Source organism: Trachypithecus francoisi, unplaced genomic scaffold (assembly GCF_009764315.1).
Source record: "Trachypithecus francoisi isolate TF-2019V2 unplaced genomic scaffold, Tfra_2.0 Lachesis_group13, whole genome shotgun sequence".
NCBI classification, from domain to species: domain Eukaryota; kingdom Metazoa; phylum Chordata; class Mammalia; order Primates; family Cercopithecidae; genus Trachypithecus; species Trachypithecus francoisi.
This window is the reverse complement of record NW_022681458.1, coordinates 70,352,538-70,366,045: the sequence shown is the minus strand read 5'-3', so window position 1 is coordinate 70,366,045 and position 13,508 is coordinate 70,352,538. Positions and strand designations below refer to the sequence as shown.

General features: G+C 41.6%; 1 protein-coding gene across 4 annotated transcripts in view; it reads right to left on the bottom strand.

Annotated features, from left to right (window-relative positions):
- Positions 1-5,651, bottom strand: part of SLC25A12 (solute carrier family 25 member 12) — a 111,473-nt gene extending 105,822 nt beyond the window's left edge. For 2 of the 4 annotated variants that reach the window (XM_033231130.1, XM_033231131.1), the window contains exons 1-2: positions 5,352-5,651; positions 4,352-4,405 (exon numbers count right to left, since the gene is read on the bottom strand). In XM_033231130.1, coding sequence (XP_033087021.1) covers positions 4,352-4,405; positions 5,352-5,363 — 66 coding nt within the window. In that variant the 5' untranslated portion in view covers positions 5,364-5,651. The remainder of the gene's footprint in view (positions 1-4,351; positions 4,406-5,351) is intronic. The other 2 variants (XM_033231132.1, XM_033231134.1) reach the window with 1 other exon arrangement.
- Positions 5,652-13,508: the final 7,857 nt, after the last annotated feature.

Below are 13,508 nucleotides of genomic sequence, written 5' to 3'. Positions count from 1 at the left end.
GACAAAGAAACTTTTAAAATTTCATCACCTAAGTAACGAGATTTTTGAAAATTTCTTAACAAACACACTGCCATTATGCCCTGACATACCTCTGTCTTTCAAATGTCACCCCATTTCAATATCCTACCAGTAGTATAATGTAAGGGTTAAGGGTATGGGCTCTGGAATTGATTTGAATCTGAGCTCTACCACATAGTCTGAATTAACTGACATTAATTTAACCTCATCTATATAACAAGGATATTAAACCTGCTTCATAAAGTTGTTATGAAAACTAAAGTATCCTTAAAGCACTAGGCCAATCTCAAGCACACTCTAAATGATCAATAAATATTAGCCATTGTCAATATTATTACACAGCCACTATGATGTAGGAAGCCAATTTGATTGCTCTACCACAGGTTAGTCTTTTGCCTTCACTATTCTTGATTCCCTCAACCACAGACCATTGGAGATGGAATGGGCCTCAGAGAGCAGCTAGTCCAATCACTTGTCCATCAGCATTTAGGTCTTGGCTCTATTCTCTCTCTTGATGTTTGACTTGGTGTCTGCTACTGAACAGTATTTGAAGGGGTGGCCTGCCCCTCCACACTTGTGGGTGTTTCTCGTTAGGTGGAACGAGAGGCTTGAAAAAAGAAATGAGACACAGAGACAAAGTATAGAGAAAGAAAAAGTGGGCCCAGGGGACCGGCACTCAGCATACAGAGGACCCACACCGGCACCGGTCTCTGAGTTCCCTCAGTATTTATTGATCATTATCTTTACCATCTTAGAAAAAGGGAAGTGGCAGGATAATAAGATCATTATAGGGAGAAGGTCAGCAGTAAGACATATGAATAAAGATCTCTGTGACATAAGTTTAAGGAAAAGTGCTGTGCCTTGATATGCATATGCAAACATCTCCATAAACCTTTTTAGTGCATAAAGAGCAGCATTGCGCTAGCAAATCCCACCTTTCGCCCTAAGGTGGTTTTCTCCTTTCTCAGTAAACAGAACATACAATCGGGTTTTATACTGAGATGTTCCATTGCCCAGGGATGGGCAGGAGACAGACGCTTTTCTCTATCTCAACTGCCAAGAGGCCTTCTTTCCTCTTGTACTAGTCCTCCTCAGCACAGACCCTTCACAGGTGTCAGGCTGGGGGACGCTCAGGTCTTTCCCTTCCCACGAGGCCATATTTCAGACTATCACATGGGGAGAAACCTTGGACAATACCTAGCTTTCCTAGGCAGAGGTCCCTGTGACCTTTGGCAGTGTACGTGTCCCTGGGTACTTGAGATTAAGAGAATGGTGATGCTTTTCACAAGCATACTGCCTTCAGGCACTTGTTTAACAAAGCACATCCTGCACAGCCCCAAATCCGTTAAACCTTGAGTCACCACAGCACATGTCTCTTGCAAGGACAAGGTTGGGGGTAGGGTCACAGATTAACAGCATCTCAAATACAGAACAAAATGGAGTCTCTTATGTCTACTTCTTTCTATATAGACACAGTAACAGTCTGATATCTTTCTTTTCCCCACAGTATTGTATTGAATAAAAGTGCATGGTACACAGCAAATAACCCTTTGTAAATACTGGTTGGGTAAATATGTTAAGTGCTAAAGAAATACATGGTTAGCATGTATTTTTGTCTTCCATTATAGCTAAAATATTAATCAACTATATGCATCTATAAAACTGTTTCTAAACAGTACTGCAAAGCTTCAAATAACTCTAGTTTGAAGTATTCAAGCCAGGAATAAACATCTTTTACTTGGTAACTATCCTCAAATTGATCCAACTAGCAATACTGTAGTGTGTGTGTGTGTGTGTGTGTGTGTGTACGTGAGAGAGAGAGAGAGAGAGAGGGTGAGAGCGAGAGAGAAACAAGGTCTTGCTCTGTTGCCCGGGCTGGAGTGCGGTGGTATGATCTTGGCTTACTGCAAACTCCGCCTCCCAGGATCAAGCAATCCTCCTACCTCAGCCACCTGAGTAGCTGGGACCACAGGTGGATGCCACCAGGCTTGGTGCCAATTTTTAAAATTTTTTGCAGAGATGAGGTCTCACTATATTGCTCAGGTTGGTCTTGAACTCCTGGGCTCAAGGGATCCTCTGGCCTTACCCTCCCAAAGTGCTGAGATTACAGGTGTGAGCCACTGCACTCAGCCTATATTGTTATCTTTCTTGCTGTGTTAGACCTTTCTGAAGGTGAGTATTTACATTCTATCGCTCCCTTATCTATCAATAATGCTTGGGTCAATGTTTCATACTTAGTGCTAAATAAGCAGTTACAAATTCCACAAATATTCAATATAAAAATAAAGGCATCATCAAAATAATGTGTAAAAAGATAATAATATGTAAAACAGTAAATGAAAAGCTAAGATTTAAAAGTTGTCAAAGAAGCGGCAGAGGTTGCAGTGAGCCAAGATTGTGCCACTGCACTCCAGCCTGGGCGCCGTCTCAAAAAATCAAAAATGAAAACACACACAGGGTCAGGCACGGTGGCTCACACCTGTAATCTCAGGACTTGGGGAGGCCAAGGCAGGTGCATCACGAGGTCAGGAGATCAAGACCACCCTGGCTAACACGGTGAAACCCCATCTCTACTAAAAATACAAAAAATTAGCCGCGTGTGGTGGCACATGCCTGTAGTCCCAGCTACTAGGGAGGCTGAGGCAAGAGAATTGCTTGAACACCGGAGGTGGAAGTTGCAGTGAGCCGAGATCACGCCACTGCATGCCAACCTGGGTGACAGAGCAAGACTCCATCTCAAAAAATTTTTTAAAAAGTTGTTAAAGAGCTAGGGACAGTCCTGGCCATTCTCCTCATACCTCTAACCCATCTCTACCCTCACTCAAAAACAAAAAACAAATCCATACAGAATCACAGTACGTTTTTTTCCCACAGAATTTTTAAAGCTAGAAAGACCTCAATTCCCATTCCCTTATGTACCACTGAGTCCCATATGAGAAGCTGAAACTCTGGAAGGCCATATGATTAGCCTAAGCGTACAACAGCCAGATAAATGCAGGGCTGGGAATTAACTCCGTATTCCTAGGCAGTACTCAGATACCTAGACAGTATTCTTTTCACTACATCATGCAGCATTTCAACTGATTTCTTCCACATCTACTTAGTGTAGAATATAAAATTAACTATATCACATGAACTCTTCACAAATTGAGTATAATCACATGATATGGTGAATACTGATATATTTTTGGCTATTTTCAAGAATGCCTGCAAGGAATAAAGTCTTCAAATCATAAATGGACCATTTCTGTCATTATAATTACTTCTGTTCTGGAAAAAAATGCTTCCTTATCAGATTTTACAACCTTTAAGATTCCTATTTTCACAAATTATTTTTCATAAACTACACATACGTATAGTCAACTATGCAGCGTCTTCCCCAACCATAGCTTAAGCAAACCACATGTCTCAAAAACGTCATCTATTCCAGGCTCATCAGCATATGTTAGAATCTATTCCTAATATAGACTCAGACTTTTGGAATGGGAAGGAACCTTGGAGATCACCTCTCATTTCACAGAGGAAAATAATACCCAGCAGGGACCTGCCCAAGGTCAAAGTGTCTTCATAAGAACCTACGTCCAGAATAGAAAGTTCTCAAAAGATTTCAGAGAGAAACGCAGTATTTGGTGAAACACCTTAGCTTGCCTCCCTTTACATCTACTTCTTAAGTACAACTTCCTGCATAGGAAACTTTTGAAATTTAAGAAAAGAAAGCAAAACAAAAAACTAAGCCAACCTTTTTTTTTCTTTTCTTTTCTTTTTAAGTCTACAGCCAAGTCACTGATCCTAAAAGCTTAAAAGTTAAGGTAGACTATTGCAAGAATCTTAAGAGGTAACATTTTGTAACAAAATCCCCAAAGGCTTAAGGATACAATATAAGTAAGACACACAAATTAAGAATAGCTATAATATTCTTATCTGTCAAATTACATGAAGGATAGCTCATAAGCAGGAGAACTTCGTAAACATGCAACTTTCAAGGAAGAGAATTTTAGTTATCATAACTATTAACCATACAAGAGTGCCAATACATTTTGAAATTTTATCTTGGTCTCTGTGCTTAAGCTGGAAATTATTTTTTTAAATATATATCTTAAGTCATGTAAAAAAAAAAAAAAGCAGTAACTTGAGGAAAACCTTTTACCAACCCTTAATTAAAAGAAGGCCTTTAATCAAAACTTAATAAGAGAAGTATAAGCTATACTGTCCGGTCATGTTTGAAAGAATACATGAAAACTGAACATTCCTCAAAGTTAAGGCATGACTAGGATTAAGGACATGTCTGTTTTTTGTTTTTGCAATGAAAGGCACACTATGCAAGCCAATTTACCTGTAGAAATATGTTTCTTAACTCATGAGGATCCCCTCGCTTAGTTGTCTGCACCTGTAAGCAAAAAAGCCAAAAAAAAAAAAAAAGCCAGTTAATGCTTCACCAGAGACCACACAATCTCTTCAGATTAGAGTTCACATGGCTAACAATCAATGCTCCTATCTTTTATCATTTAGTTTAAAACAAACTAAAAGCCCTAATTGCTGATAAGAACTGTCAAACTGGATAACTATAACTAGAGGGCAGAAAAACGTGTGAATAGCCTAAGACACAGCAAATCTACCGGACAGCGCTTCCTCCGGACTGGAAAGGGAAGGCAATGAGGATCTTTTACTTTACTCCACATCTACCAGCAACACAGTTGTAACTACCCTTCAAATCAAGAAGCTAACAGGAGTGGATCAACAGGAAAGTTAAATCACCCAAATTAATCACTTGGTCTAAGCAGCCTTTCTCCATGAAGAGCAAATCCAACATGTAATTATCTCCGCGTCCCTCTCCCCATCCAACCTAAAATATAAGAGCTGCCACAAATACAAATACTTTCGATACCCTGCAATCTGCTACGCAAAAGCCAACCATTGCCCTCGGCCTTGAGGCCCCAAATTACTCAATACTTACTCCCTCCCCCACCGCAATTCACTGATACCCTAGATATCCCCAGCTTTATTCCCCACTTCCTCCCACGCCCTTTCTGATGCCCTCCAACTCCGGGCTCACAATCCCATGCACCTAGGACAGGACATTACTCTTCCTTCACTGACCACTGTTACCATACGAGCCTCTTCAACTCACAATCCCTCCTCCTTCCCCTCCCCCAGCCGGGCATCCCCTCCTCCGGTCCAAGCCCCGCACAGCTCTCCCCGCAGCGAGCCGGAGCCCCAGGACAAGCTATCTAAGACCTAGGCAATGAATGAAATGGGAAGCAGCGGGGGGCTGCAGGCAGGACGCTCGGAATGTCTCTTATGCAATAAAAGCAGCAGCAGAGAGTTGGAGTCACCTTGACCGCCATGCTGTGCTCGGAAGCCGGGGACGAGCGAGTGAGCGAACAGGGCCGAGCTGTCAGGGCGCGCGCGCGCCGCCTCCCCGGCCGCGCCCGCCCTCCCTCTCGCCGTCGCCGCGCTCGTCCCTATGCAAATGAACTCGGGACGCGCCGCGTGCGGAGAGGGGCCCGGTGTCCAGGTCAGAAAGGCAGCTGGCCTCGGGCCCACCGGCCGGCCGGGCGGAGGAGGGGGACGCGCCTCCCACGGGGAGGACAAGCGCGACCCGTGGGATCCTGACGCGCCGCGTGGTTGCCACAGCTAGGTCGCCGCCAGAAAAGCCCCGAGTTTCCTAAGGCCTCTTAGTGGGTGTGGCTTTGGGCACCGACCAGCCAAAGTCGTTTTCCCCAAGGCTTAAAGGAACATTTGGGGCCTATATTGGGCAAGATTTCCACGGATCCAAGAGCACTTCCCATTAATAACAATGAATTAATGACAACTGATGGCAAATACCGACAAAAAAAAAAAAGATTGGGAACCACTCACCCTAGGGAAAACCTAAGTAAACATAACTTGAGAAATATGTTTCTAAATTGGCATGGGACGAATACGCTGAATTTATTTTTGCTTTGCGTCCTATTATAACGGTTTACTAGTAGACTCACTCCACTTTCCTAATCACCCAAATCCTGTGTACAATGAGAAAAAACTCCATTTGTCTTTGACAGGGCTGGCAATGAATCGCTTGTCCATACATGAACAGAAAGTAATTCTCCGTTCGATTTATAGCCCTACCTAAGAAGTAGAAGTAGTAACTCTATCTGGAACCAAAACAATGTTTCTAAACCCGAGTCTTGCCAAAATGACTGTATTAGACTACATATTGATTCAAACTTGTGTGGGTATCCATTATATGCCTGACATGGTCCTGCTTGTAAATAATGCAAATAACTTATAGCCCCCACCCTCTAGGGGCTTACAGATGGTCAATGTTTCTCCACAATCCCAATCACATGTGTATTGTGTGTATGTGTGTCTGTGTGTGTGTGTGTGTGTTGAGAATGAGTCTCGCTCTGTTGCCCAGGCTGGAGTGTAGTGGCACCGTCTTGACTCACTGCAACGTCCACCTCCCAGGTTAAAGAGATTCTCCTGCCTTGGCTTCCCGAGTAGCTGGGATTACAGGCACCCGCCACGACGCCCAGTTAATTTTTTGTGTTTTTAGTAGAGACACGGTTTCACTATGTTGACTAGGTTGGTCTCGAACTCCTGACTTCTGATGATCTGCTCACCTTGGCTCCCCAAAGTGCTGGGATTACAGGCGTGAGCCACCGCGCCCGACCCTATGTGTGTTTTCACTTTTAATTTTTTGAGATGGAGTCTCGCTCTGTGGCCCAGACTGGAGTGCAGTGGCGCAATCTTGGCTCACTGCAACCTCTGCCTCCTGGGTTCAAGCGATTCTTCTGCCTCAGCCTCCCAAGTAGTTGGGATTACAGGTGCACACCACCATGCCCAGCTAATTTTGTATTTTTAGTAGCTATGGGGTTTTGCCCAAGCCACTTATAATTAGACACTATAAATGACACACTTTAGGGCTTCTCTATACTGTACAACTATTCTCCATATATGAACATTTGCTGTCATTGAAATAAATTCTTGTTTTGGTGGAAATGGAAGAAAGGGGTATCAAAAATCAGAATAAATAGTTGTACTTCTGCTGTTATGTCTTTTCCTGAACTGTCTTCCTCATACTCTGACTCTAAATCCTATAAATTATGCAGTGGAGATGATGGTGATCTTATTTTTGGATCACAGCCTTCTTTATTCCTTTGGTGAAGCAATAACAAACAGTTTTCTTTTCAATGAATTTTGGAAGGAATTCATGGAATGAGCTGCTCTAGACATATATGGCTGTGAATACTCTATCACTATATTTATTATGTATAACCTGGTATTTAGTAGGACACTATATAATCAGATGGAGGATTGAACTAGATGAGCTTTAATGCTTCTTCAAACACTCTAATTTCATGATTTAAAAGGAGCCAAATTTTAGTTAATAGACATTTATTGAGTGCCTTGCGTTTATATAAAACATGTTGCGGCCAGGTACAGTGGCTCACACCTGTAATCCCAGCACTTTGGGAGGCCAAGGCAGGTGGATCACGAGGTCAGGAGTTGGAAACCAGTCTGTCCAATATGCTGAAACCCCATCTCTACAAAAATACAAAAATTAGCCAGGTGTGGTTGCGAGCACCTGTAGTCCCAGCTACTCAGGAGGCTGAGACAGAAGACTCTCTTGAGGCCAGGCACGGTGGCTCACACCTGTAATCCTAGCACTTTGAGAGGCCAAGGCAGGTGGATTGCCTGAGCTCAGGAGTTCAAGACCAGCCTGGGCAACACAGTGAAACCCTGTCTCTACTAAAATAAAAAAAATTAGCCAGGCGTGGCGGTGTGCCCCTGTAGTCCCAGCCACTCGAGAGGCTGAGGCAGGAGAATTGCTAGCACCCGGGAGGTGGAGGTTGAAATGAGCTGAGATCGTGCCACTGCACTCCAGCCTAGGCAACAGAGCGAGACTCCATCTCTAGAAAAAAAAAAAAAAAAAAGAAGAAGAAGAATTGCTTGAACCCAGGAGGCAGAGGTTGCAGTGAGCCGAGATCACACCACTGCACTACAGCCTGAGCGACAGAGCAAGACTCTGTCTCAAAAAACAAAAAACAAAAAAAACTTGTGTTGCAGCTACAGGAAACATAAGAGAAATAGCATCATTCCAAAGTATAGAGAATATTTTACTGAGACAAGTGCTACCATTCTTTGTTTTTTTTTTTTTTTTTTTTTTTTTTTTGAGACGTAGTTTCACTCTTGTTGCCCAGGCTGGAGTGCAATGGTGTGATCTTGGCTCACTGCAACTTCCACCTCCTGAGTTCAAGCAATTCTCCTGCCTCAGCTTCCCGAGTAGCTGGGATTACAGGCATGTGCCACCATGCCTGGCTAATTTTGTATTTTTAGTAGAGATGGGGTTTCTCCATGTTGGTCAGGCTGGTCTCGAACTCCCGACCTCAGGTGATCTGCCCACCTCGGCCTCCCAAAGTGCTGGGATTACAGGCGTGAGCCACAGCGGCTGGCTTACTATTCATTTTTTAATGAATAATGTGAAATGAATGATATTGAAACCTGTTGTCCTGTGCCAGTACCCAAGGCAGCTTTAGGTAATGAGGGGGTAAAGACTGTGTGGCTTGCCACATATTCTCACTCCAATCAGAAATATGTAACTGGGAGAATAAACATCCTGCCAGGTCCCTCAGCTACCCACCCCTACTGTACCCCTGTGGATTTATTTGGATGATTTTTGTTTCCCTTCTACTTAGAGGTCAGTGAAGAAGAATACTTTGGACCTGATCCAAAGTAAAGAATAAAGTGTCACTTTAAAACTTGTGTGGGAGAAAAGTAAAGGTCCCAAAATAGCCAAAACAAATTTGAGAAGGAACGAAGTTGGAGGACTTAGACTACCTGGCTTCAAGACTTACTCTAAAGCTTAAGAAATTGCTACAGTGTAGTGCTGCTGGCTGGCATACGAATTGATAAACAGATCAATGGAACAGAATAGAGAGCCCAGAAATAGATCCAAAATTATAAAGTCATTGAACCTTTCTTTCTTTTTCTTTTTTCTTTCTTTCTTCTTTCTCTTTCTTTTCTTTCTTTCTTCTCTCTCTCTCTTTTTGATTTTTCTTTTCTTTCTTTTCTCTTTTTTTTCTTTTCTTTTTTTTTTTTTTTGAGGCAGAGTCTCGCTCTGTCGCCCGGACTGGAGTGCAGTGGCCAGATCTCAGCTCACTGCAAGCTCCGCCTCCCAGGTTTACGCCATTCTCCTGCCTCAGCCTCCCGAGTAGCTGGGACTACAGGCGCCGGCCACCTCGCCCGGCTAGTTTTTGTATTTTTAGTAGAGACGGGGTTTCACCGTGTTTGCCGGGATGGTCTCGATCTCCTGACCTCGTGATCCGCCCATCTCGGCCTCCCAAAGTGCTGGGATTACAGGCTTGAGCCACCGCGCCCGGCCTCTCTTTTTTTTCTTTAAGACAGGGTCTCACTCTGTCACCCAGGCTGGAGTGCAGTGGCATGATCATGACTCACTGCAGTCCCAACCTCCTGGGTTCAAGCAATCCTCAGACGGAAGCCTCCTGAGTAGCTAGGATTATAGGCATGCACCACCATACCCAGCTAAATTTTTAATTTTTGTAGAGAAAGGGTCTCACTATGTTACCCAGGCTGTTCTTGAACTCCTGGGTTCAAGCAGTCCTCCTGCCTTGGCCTCCCAAAGTGCTGGGATTACAGGTGTGAGTCATCTTGCTTGGCCAAAGTCATTTGATTTCTAACAAAGTTGCCAAAGCAATTCAGTGGGGGCAAGGAATCTTTTCAACAAATGGTGCTAGAATAACTAGATATCAGTGTGGGAAAATTAATGAACGTAAATCCCTACCTCAAACCATATACTAAATTCAATTTGAGATGAATCATAGACCTAAATGCAAAAGCTGAAGTCATAAAGCTGCCCCCAACAGCTTTAAAAACAAAGGTTTTAGTGGGAAACATAAAAGAGTATCTTTGTGGCTAGGTGCCATGACATGTGCTTGGAGTCCTAGCTACTCAGGAGGCTGAGGCAGGAGGATCACTTGAGGCCAGGAGTTCAAGGCTGTAGTGATAATCATGGCTGTGAACAGCCACTGCACTCCAGCCTGGGCAACACAGTGAGAGCCTGTCTCTCTAAAATATACATATATATAATGTATATAATATATATTCTATATATACATATAGTATATATAGAATAGATAGATCTATCTTTGTAACTTGGAGGTAGGTAAAGTTTTCTTAATCAAAACCTAAAAAGCAATAATGATAAATTAAGAAATTGATAAATTAGATTTCACTAAAGGTAAAAATGTCTTTTCCTCAAAATATAGCATTAAGAAAATGAATAGGCAAGGTATTAACTGGGAGAAAATATTAGCAAAACATATATACAATAAAGGACTAATATCCAGGATATATCCTAAATCTCAATGATATCAATGATAAAACAACCTAGTTCTAAAAATTGGCAAAAGACTGGAACAGAACTTCACGAAATAAGATATACAAATGGTCAATAACACATGAAAAAGTGTACAACATCATTAGTCAGCAGGGAAATGCAAATTAAATCACAGTGAGAAGGTACCACTACACATCTACTAGAATAGCTAAAATTAAGGACTGAAAACACCAGATGCTGGCAAGGATATGGAGCAACCAGAGTGCTTATTCACTATAGTGGGCGTGTAAACTGGTATAATTACTTTGAGAAAAAGTCTAGCAGGTTCTTGTAAAACTAAACATACACCTACCTATGACCAAGCAATTCTATCTCCCAATATTTACCCAAGAGAAATGAAAATATATGTCTATTAAAAGACCTGTACAAGAATGTTCACAGCCACTTTATTCATAATAGTCCAAAACTGGAAATAAGCCCAAAACTGGAAATAACCCAGGTGTCTATCAATAGAAGAATAGATAAACTATGGTATACTTGGAGAATGGAATACTATTGAGAAATAAAATGGAGTAAACTGATGATACACACAACAACATGGACAAGTGTCAAAAGTATCATGCTAAGTGAAAGAAGCCTTGCATAGACTCATATAGTACAAAAGAGCATATACCATATGATTCCATTTATACAAAGTTCTAGAACCAGCAAAATAAATCACTGGTGAAAAAAAATTTGAGCCATGATTGTCAGAGTAACTGACTAGAAAGAGGAATAAGGGAACTATGTGAAGTGATAATAGTAGTATATGCCTTGCCTAGGGACTTAGATAACAGGTGTATGCATTTTTCAAAACTTAGTGAATGTAAACATAAGGTTTGTACATTTAATTACAAATGTGTGTAAATATCCTTCAAAAGGAAAAACAAGTTGAGCAAATATTGAACTCTAGCCCATGATATATTTAGGGGAGAGAATACTAGTATTTTAAATTTACTTTGAAATGCATTAAAGAAAAAAGAAAGATTTATGGATGGATAGAGAAGTGGATGAATAGGAATGTGATTTCTAACTGTGGCAGTGTATACAGGAGTTCACTGAAAAAAATTCTTGCAACTTTTCTAAATGTTCTAAAATTTTCATAATAAAAGGTCAGGGAAAATTTGTGTTGGTCTTTGTGTTTCTAAAGATGGCTATCCATGTATGTAATTCTGTTGTTTGGTCAGAAATTGTACTGGGACTTATTTCTTAACCACTAATAGGCCTCTGCATTGTTGGGGAGGAGGAGAAAGAACTGAAATTGCTTGAAAATAATATACCTCTTCTATGGGGAGGGGAATCTGTGAAAATTATATTGCTTTGAGAAGGCTGGGCATGGTGGCTTATGCCTATAATCCCAGCACTTTGGGAGGCCAAGGTGGGCAGATCACTTGAATCCAGGAGTTTGAAACCAGCCTGGCCAACATGGTGAAACCCCATCTCTACTAAAAACATAAAAATTAGCCAGGCGTGGTGGTGCCCACCTATAATCCCAGCTACTCAGGAGGCTGAGAAAGGAGAATTGCTTGAACCCAGAAGGCAGAGGTTACAGTGAGCCGAGATTGTGCTACTGCACTCCAGCCTGGGCGACAGAGTGAGACTCTGTATCAAAAAAAATAAAAAAATAAAAAAATAATTATATATATATATATATATTGCATCGAGAAATAAAATGTTTTCCTTAACATCAGAATTAATTATATGTCCTTGGGATCACGCACATTTGGGTGTATATGTGTGTTCGGTCTAATAGTTACCCACAGGAAAACTAGAAAAAGAATGTGAAGTATATTTGCATAACATACTGACAGGTACCTTGGAAAGAACCAGACTTGGAATCTAAAGCCTAACTTGGAACTCCTCTACTGAAGTGCAACCAGGATGTAATTCTAGACTGAGAAACTCAGACTTAGGTGAGGAATATCCTGCAATTGGTCATTGTGTCCTTGCATTGCCCTGTTGGGGGAAGGAGAACTAATCATAGGATGACACCAACTCTTTTGAGTAGGAGGTTTCCAAAAAGGGGAGGACAGGGTTGTACTTATTAAGGAAGAGAAGTCTACAGACCACAAGGCAAGTAAGCTAGGAATTGGGATATGCCCAGGAAGAAACTTCTCCTGAAGAATTATGTTAGAGAAGTAATGTAATATTGATCAGTATCAAATCGTATGAATCAGAAGGATAATTGGGAAGTTTAAGTTAGAAAGTTTTGGAGAAACAGTATGAAACAGCTAGACCTTAAGGAGAAACAGATCTTGTGAAGAGAGACAAGTCGAGGAGAGAAGTGGGTAGAATTATGGAATTCTTGACTCTAGTCAAGCCAATATAGACAACAAATCATGGAGTAACTACGTCTCTTGCCTGTACTATGCCTTGCTATCACTGCTTTAAAAGAAGAAGAAACAGTTGCTGTTTGCTCACTCTCCTGTTACTTTGCTCTTCTGTCACCCTGAGTGAATGGGCTTGCCTGGATGGTTTGGGGTGAGGATAGGAAATAAAATAGGGAGTCAACAGTTATAATTCCTCTAATCATCCCAACCCTTCAATAAAACACTATCTGTGAGCAAGTGTTGTGTTGATGGCATGGAAGAAAAATCACAGTAATAGGAAATATAACCTTCCTTGGTGAAGTGCTAACCCCTTCACTGAGATCCATGTGGCAGTAGCAGCAACATCATCTCATCAAAAACAGTAGGCTCAGCGTTCTACATGGATAACAGCAGCTAAGTGAGTGTAAGCCAAGACCTAACAGAATGGTAATGAGGAGCATGGATCACAGAGAAGCAACTGCTCAGTAGATGAGACAAATCCTTCTTTGCTTTAAACATACTAGAGAACATTGCAGGGAGAGTGGGATGCTTCATCATATGGAATTCTATATGGCTATGAAGTTCTACTCTATCTCCAAGACACTATATGTGCCTTCTTATTATTGATATCTGTAAGCAGGAAATATGAAGGGAACATAATCATCTAAAATGATTAAGTAACAATGCACATATGAGGATTCTTAATTGTGTGGTAAATTTATGCAAGAGAGGTTTAGACAAAGAAAAAAATCAATTTAAGCTGGATGGTAAACAAAAGGTTTCATGGAAACAATAACTCAGCA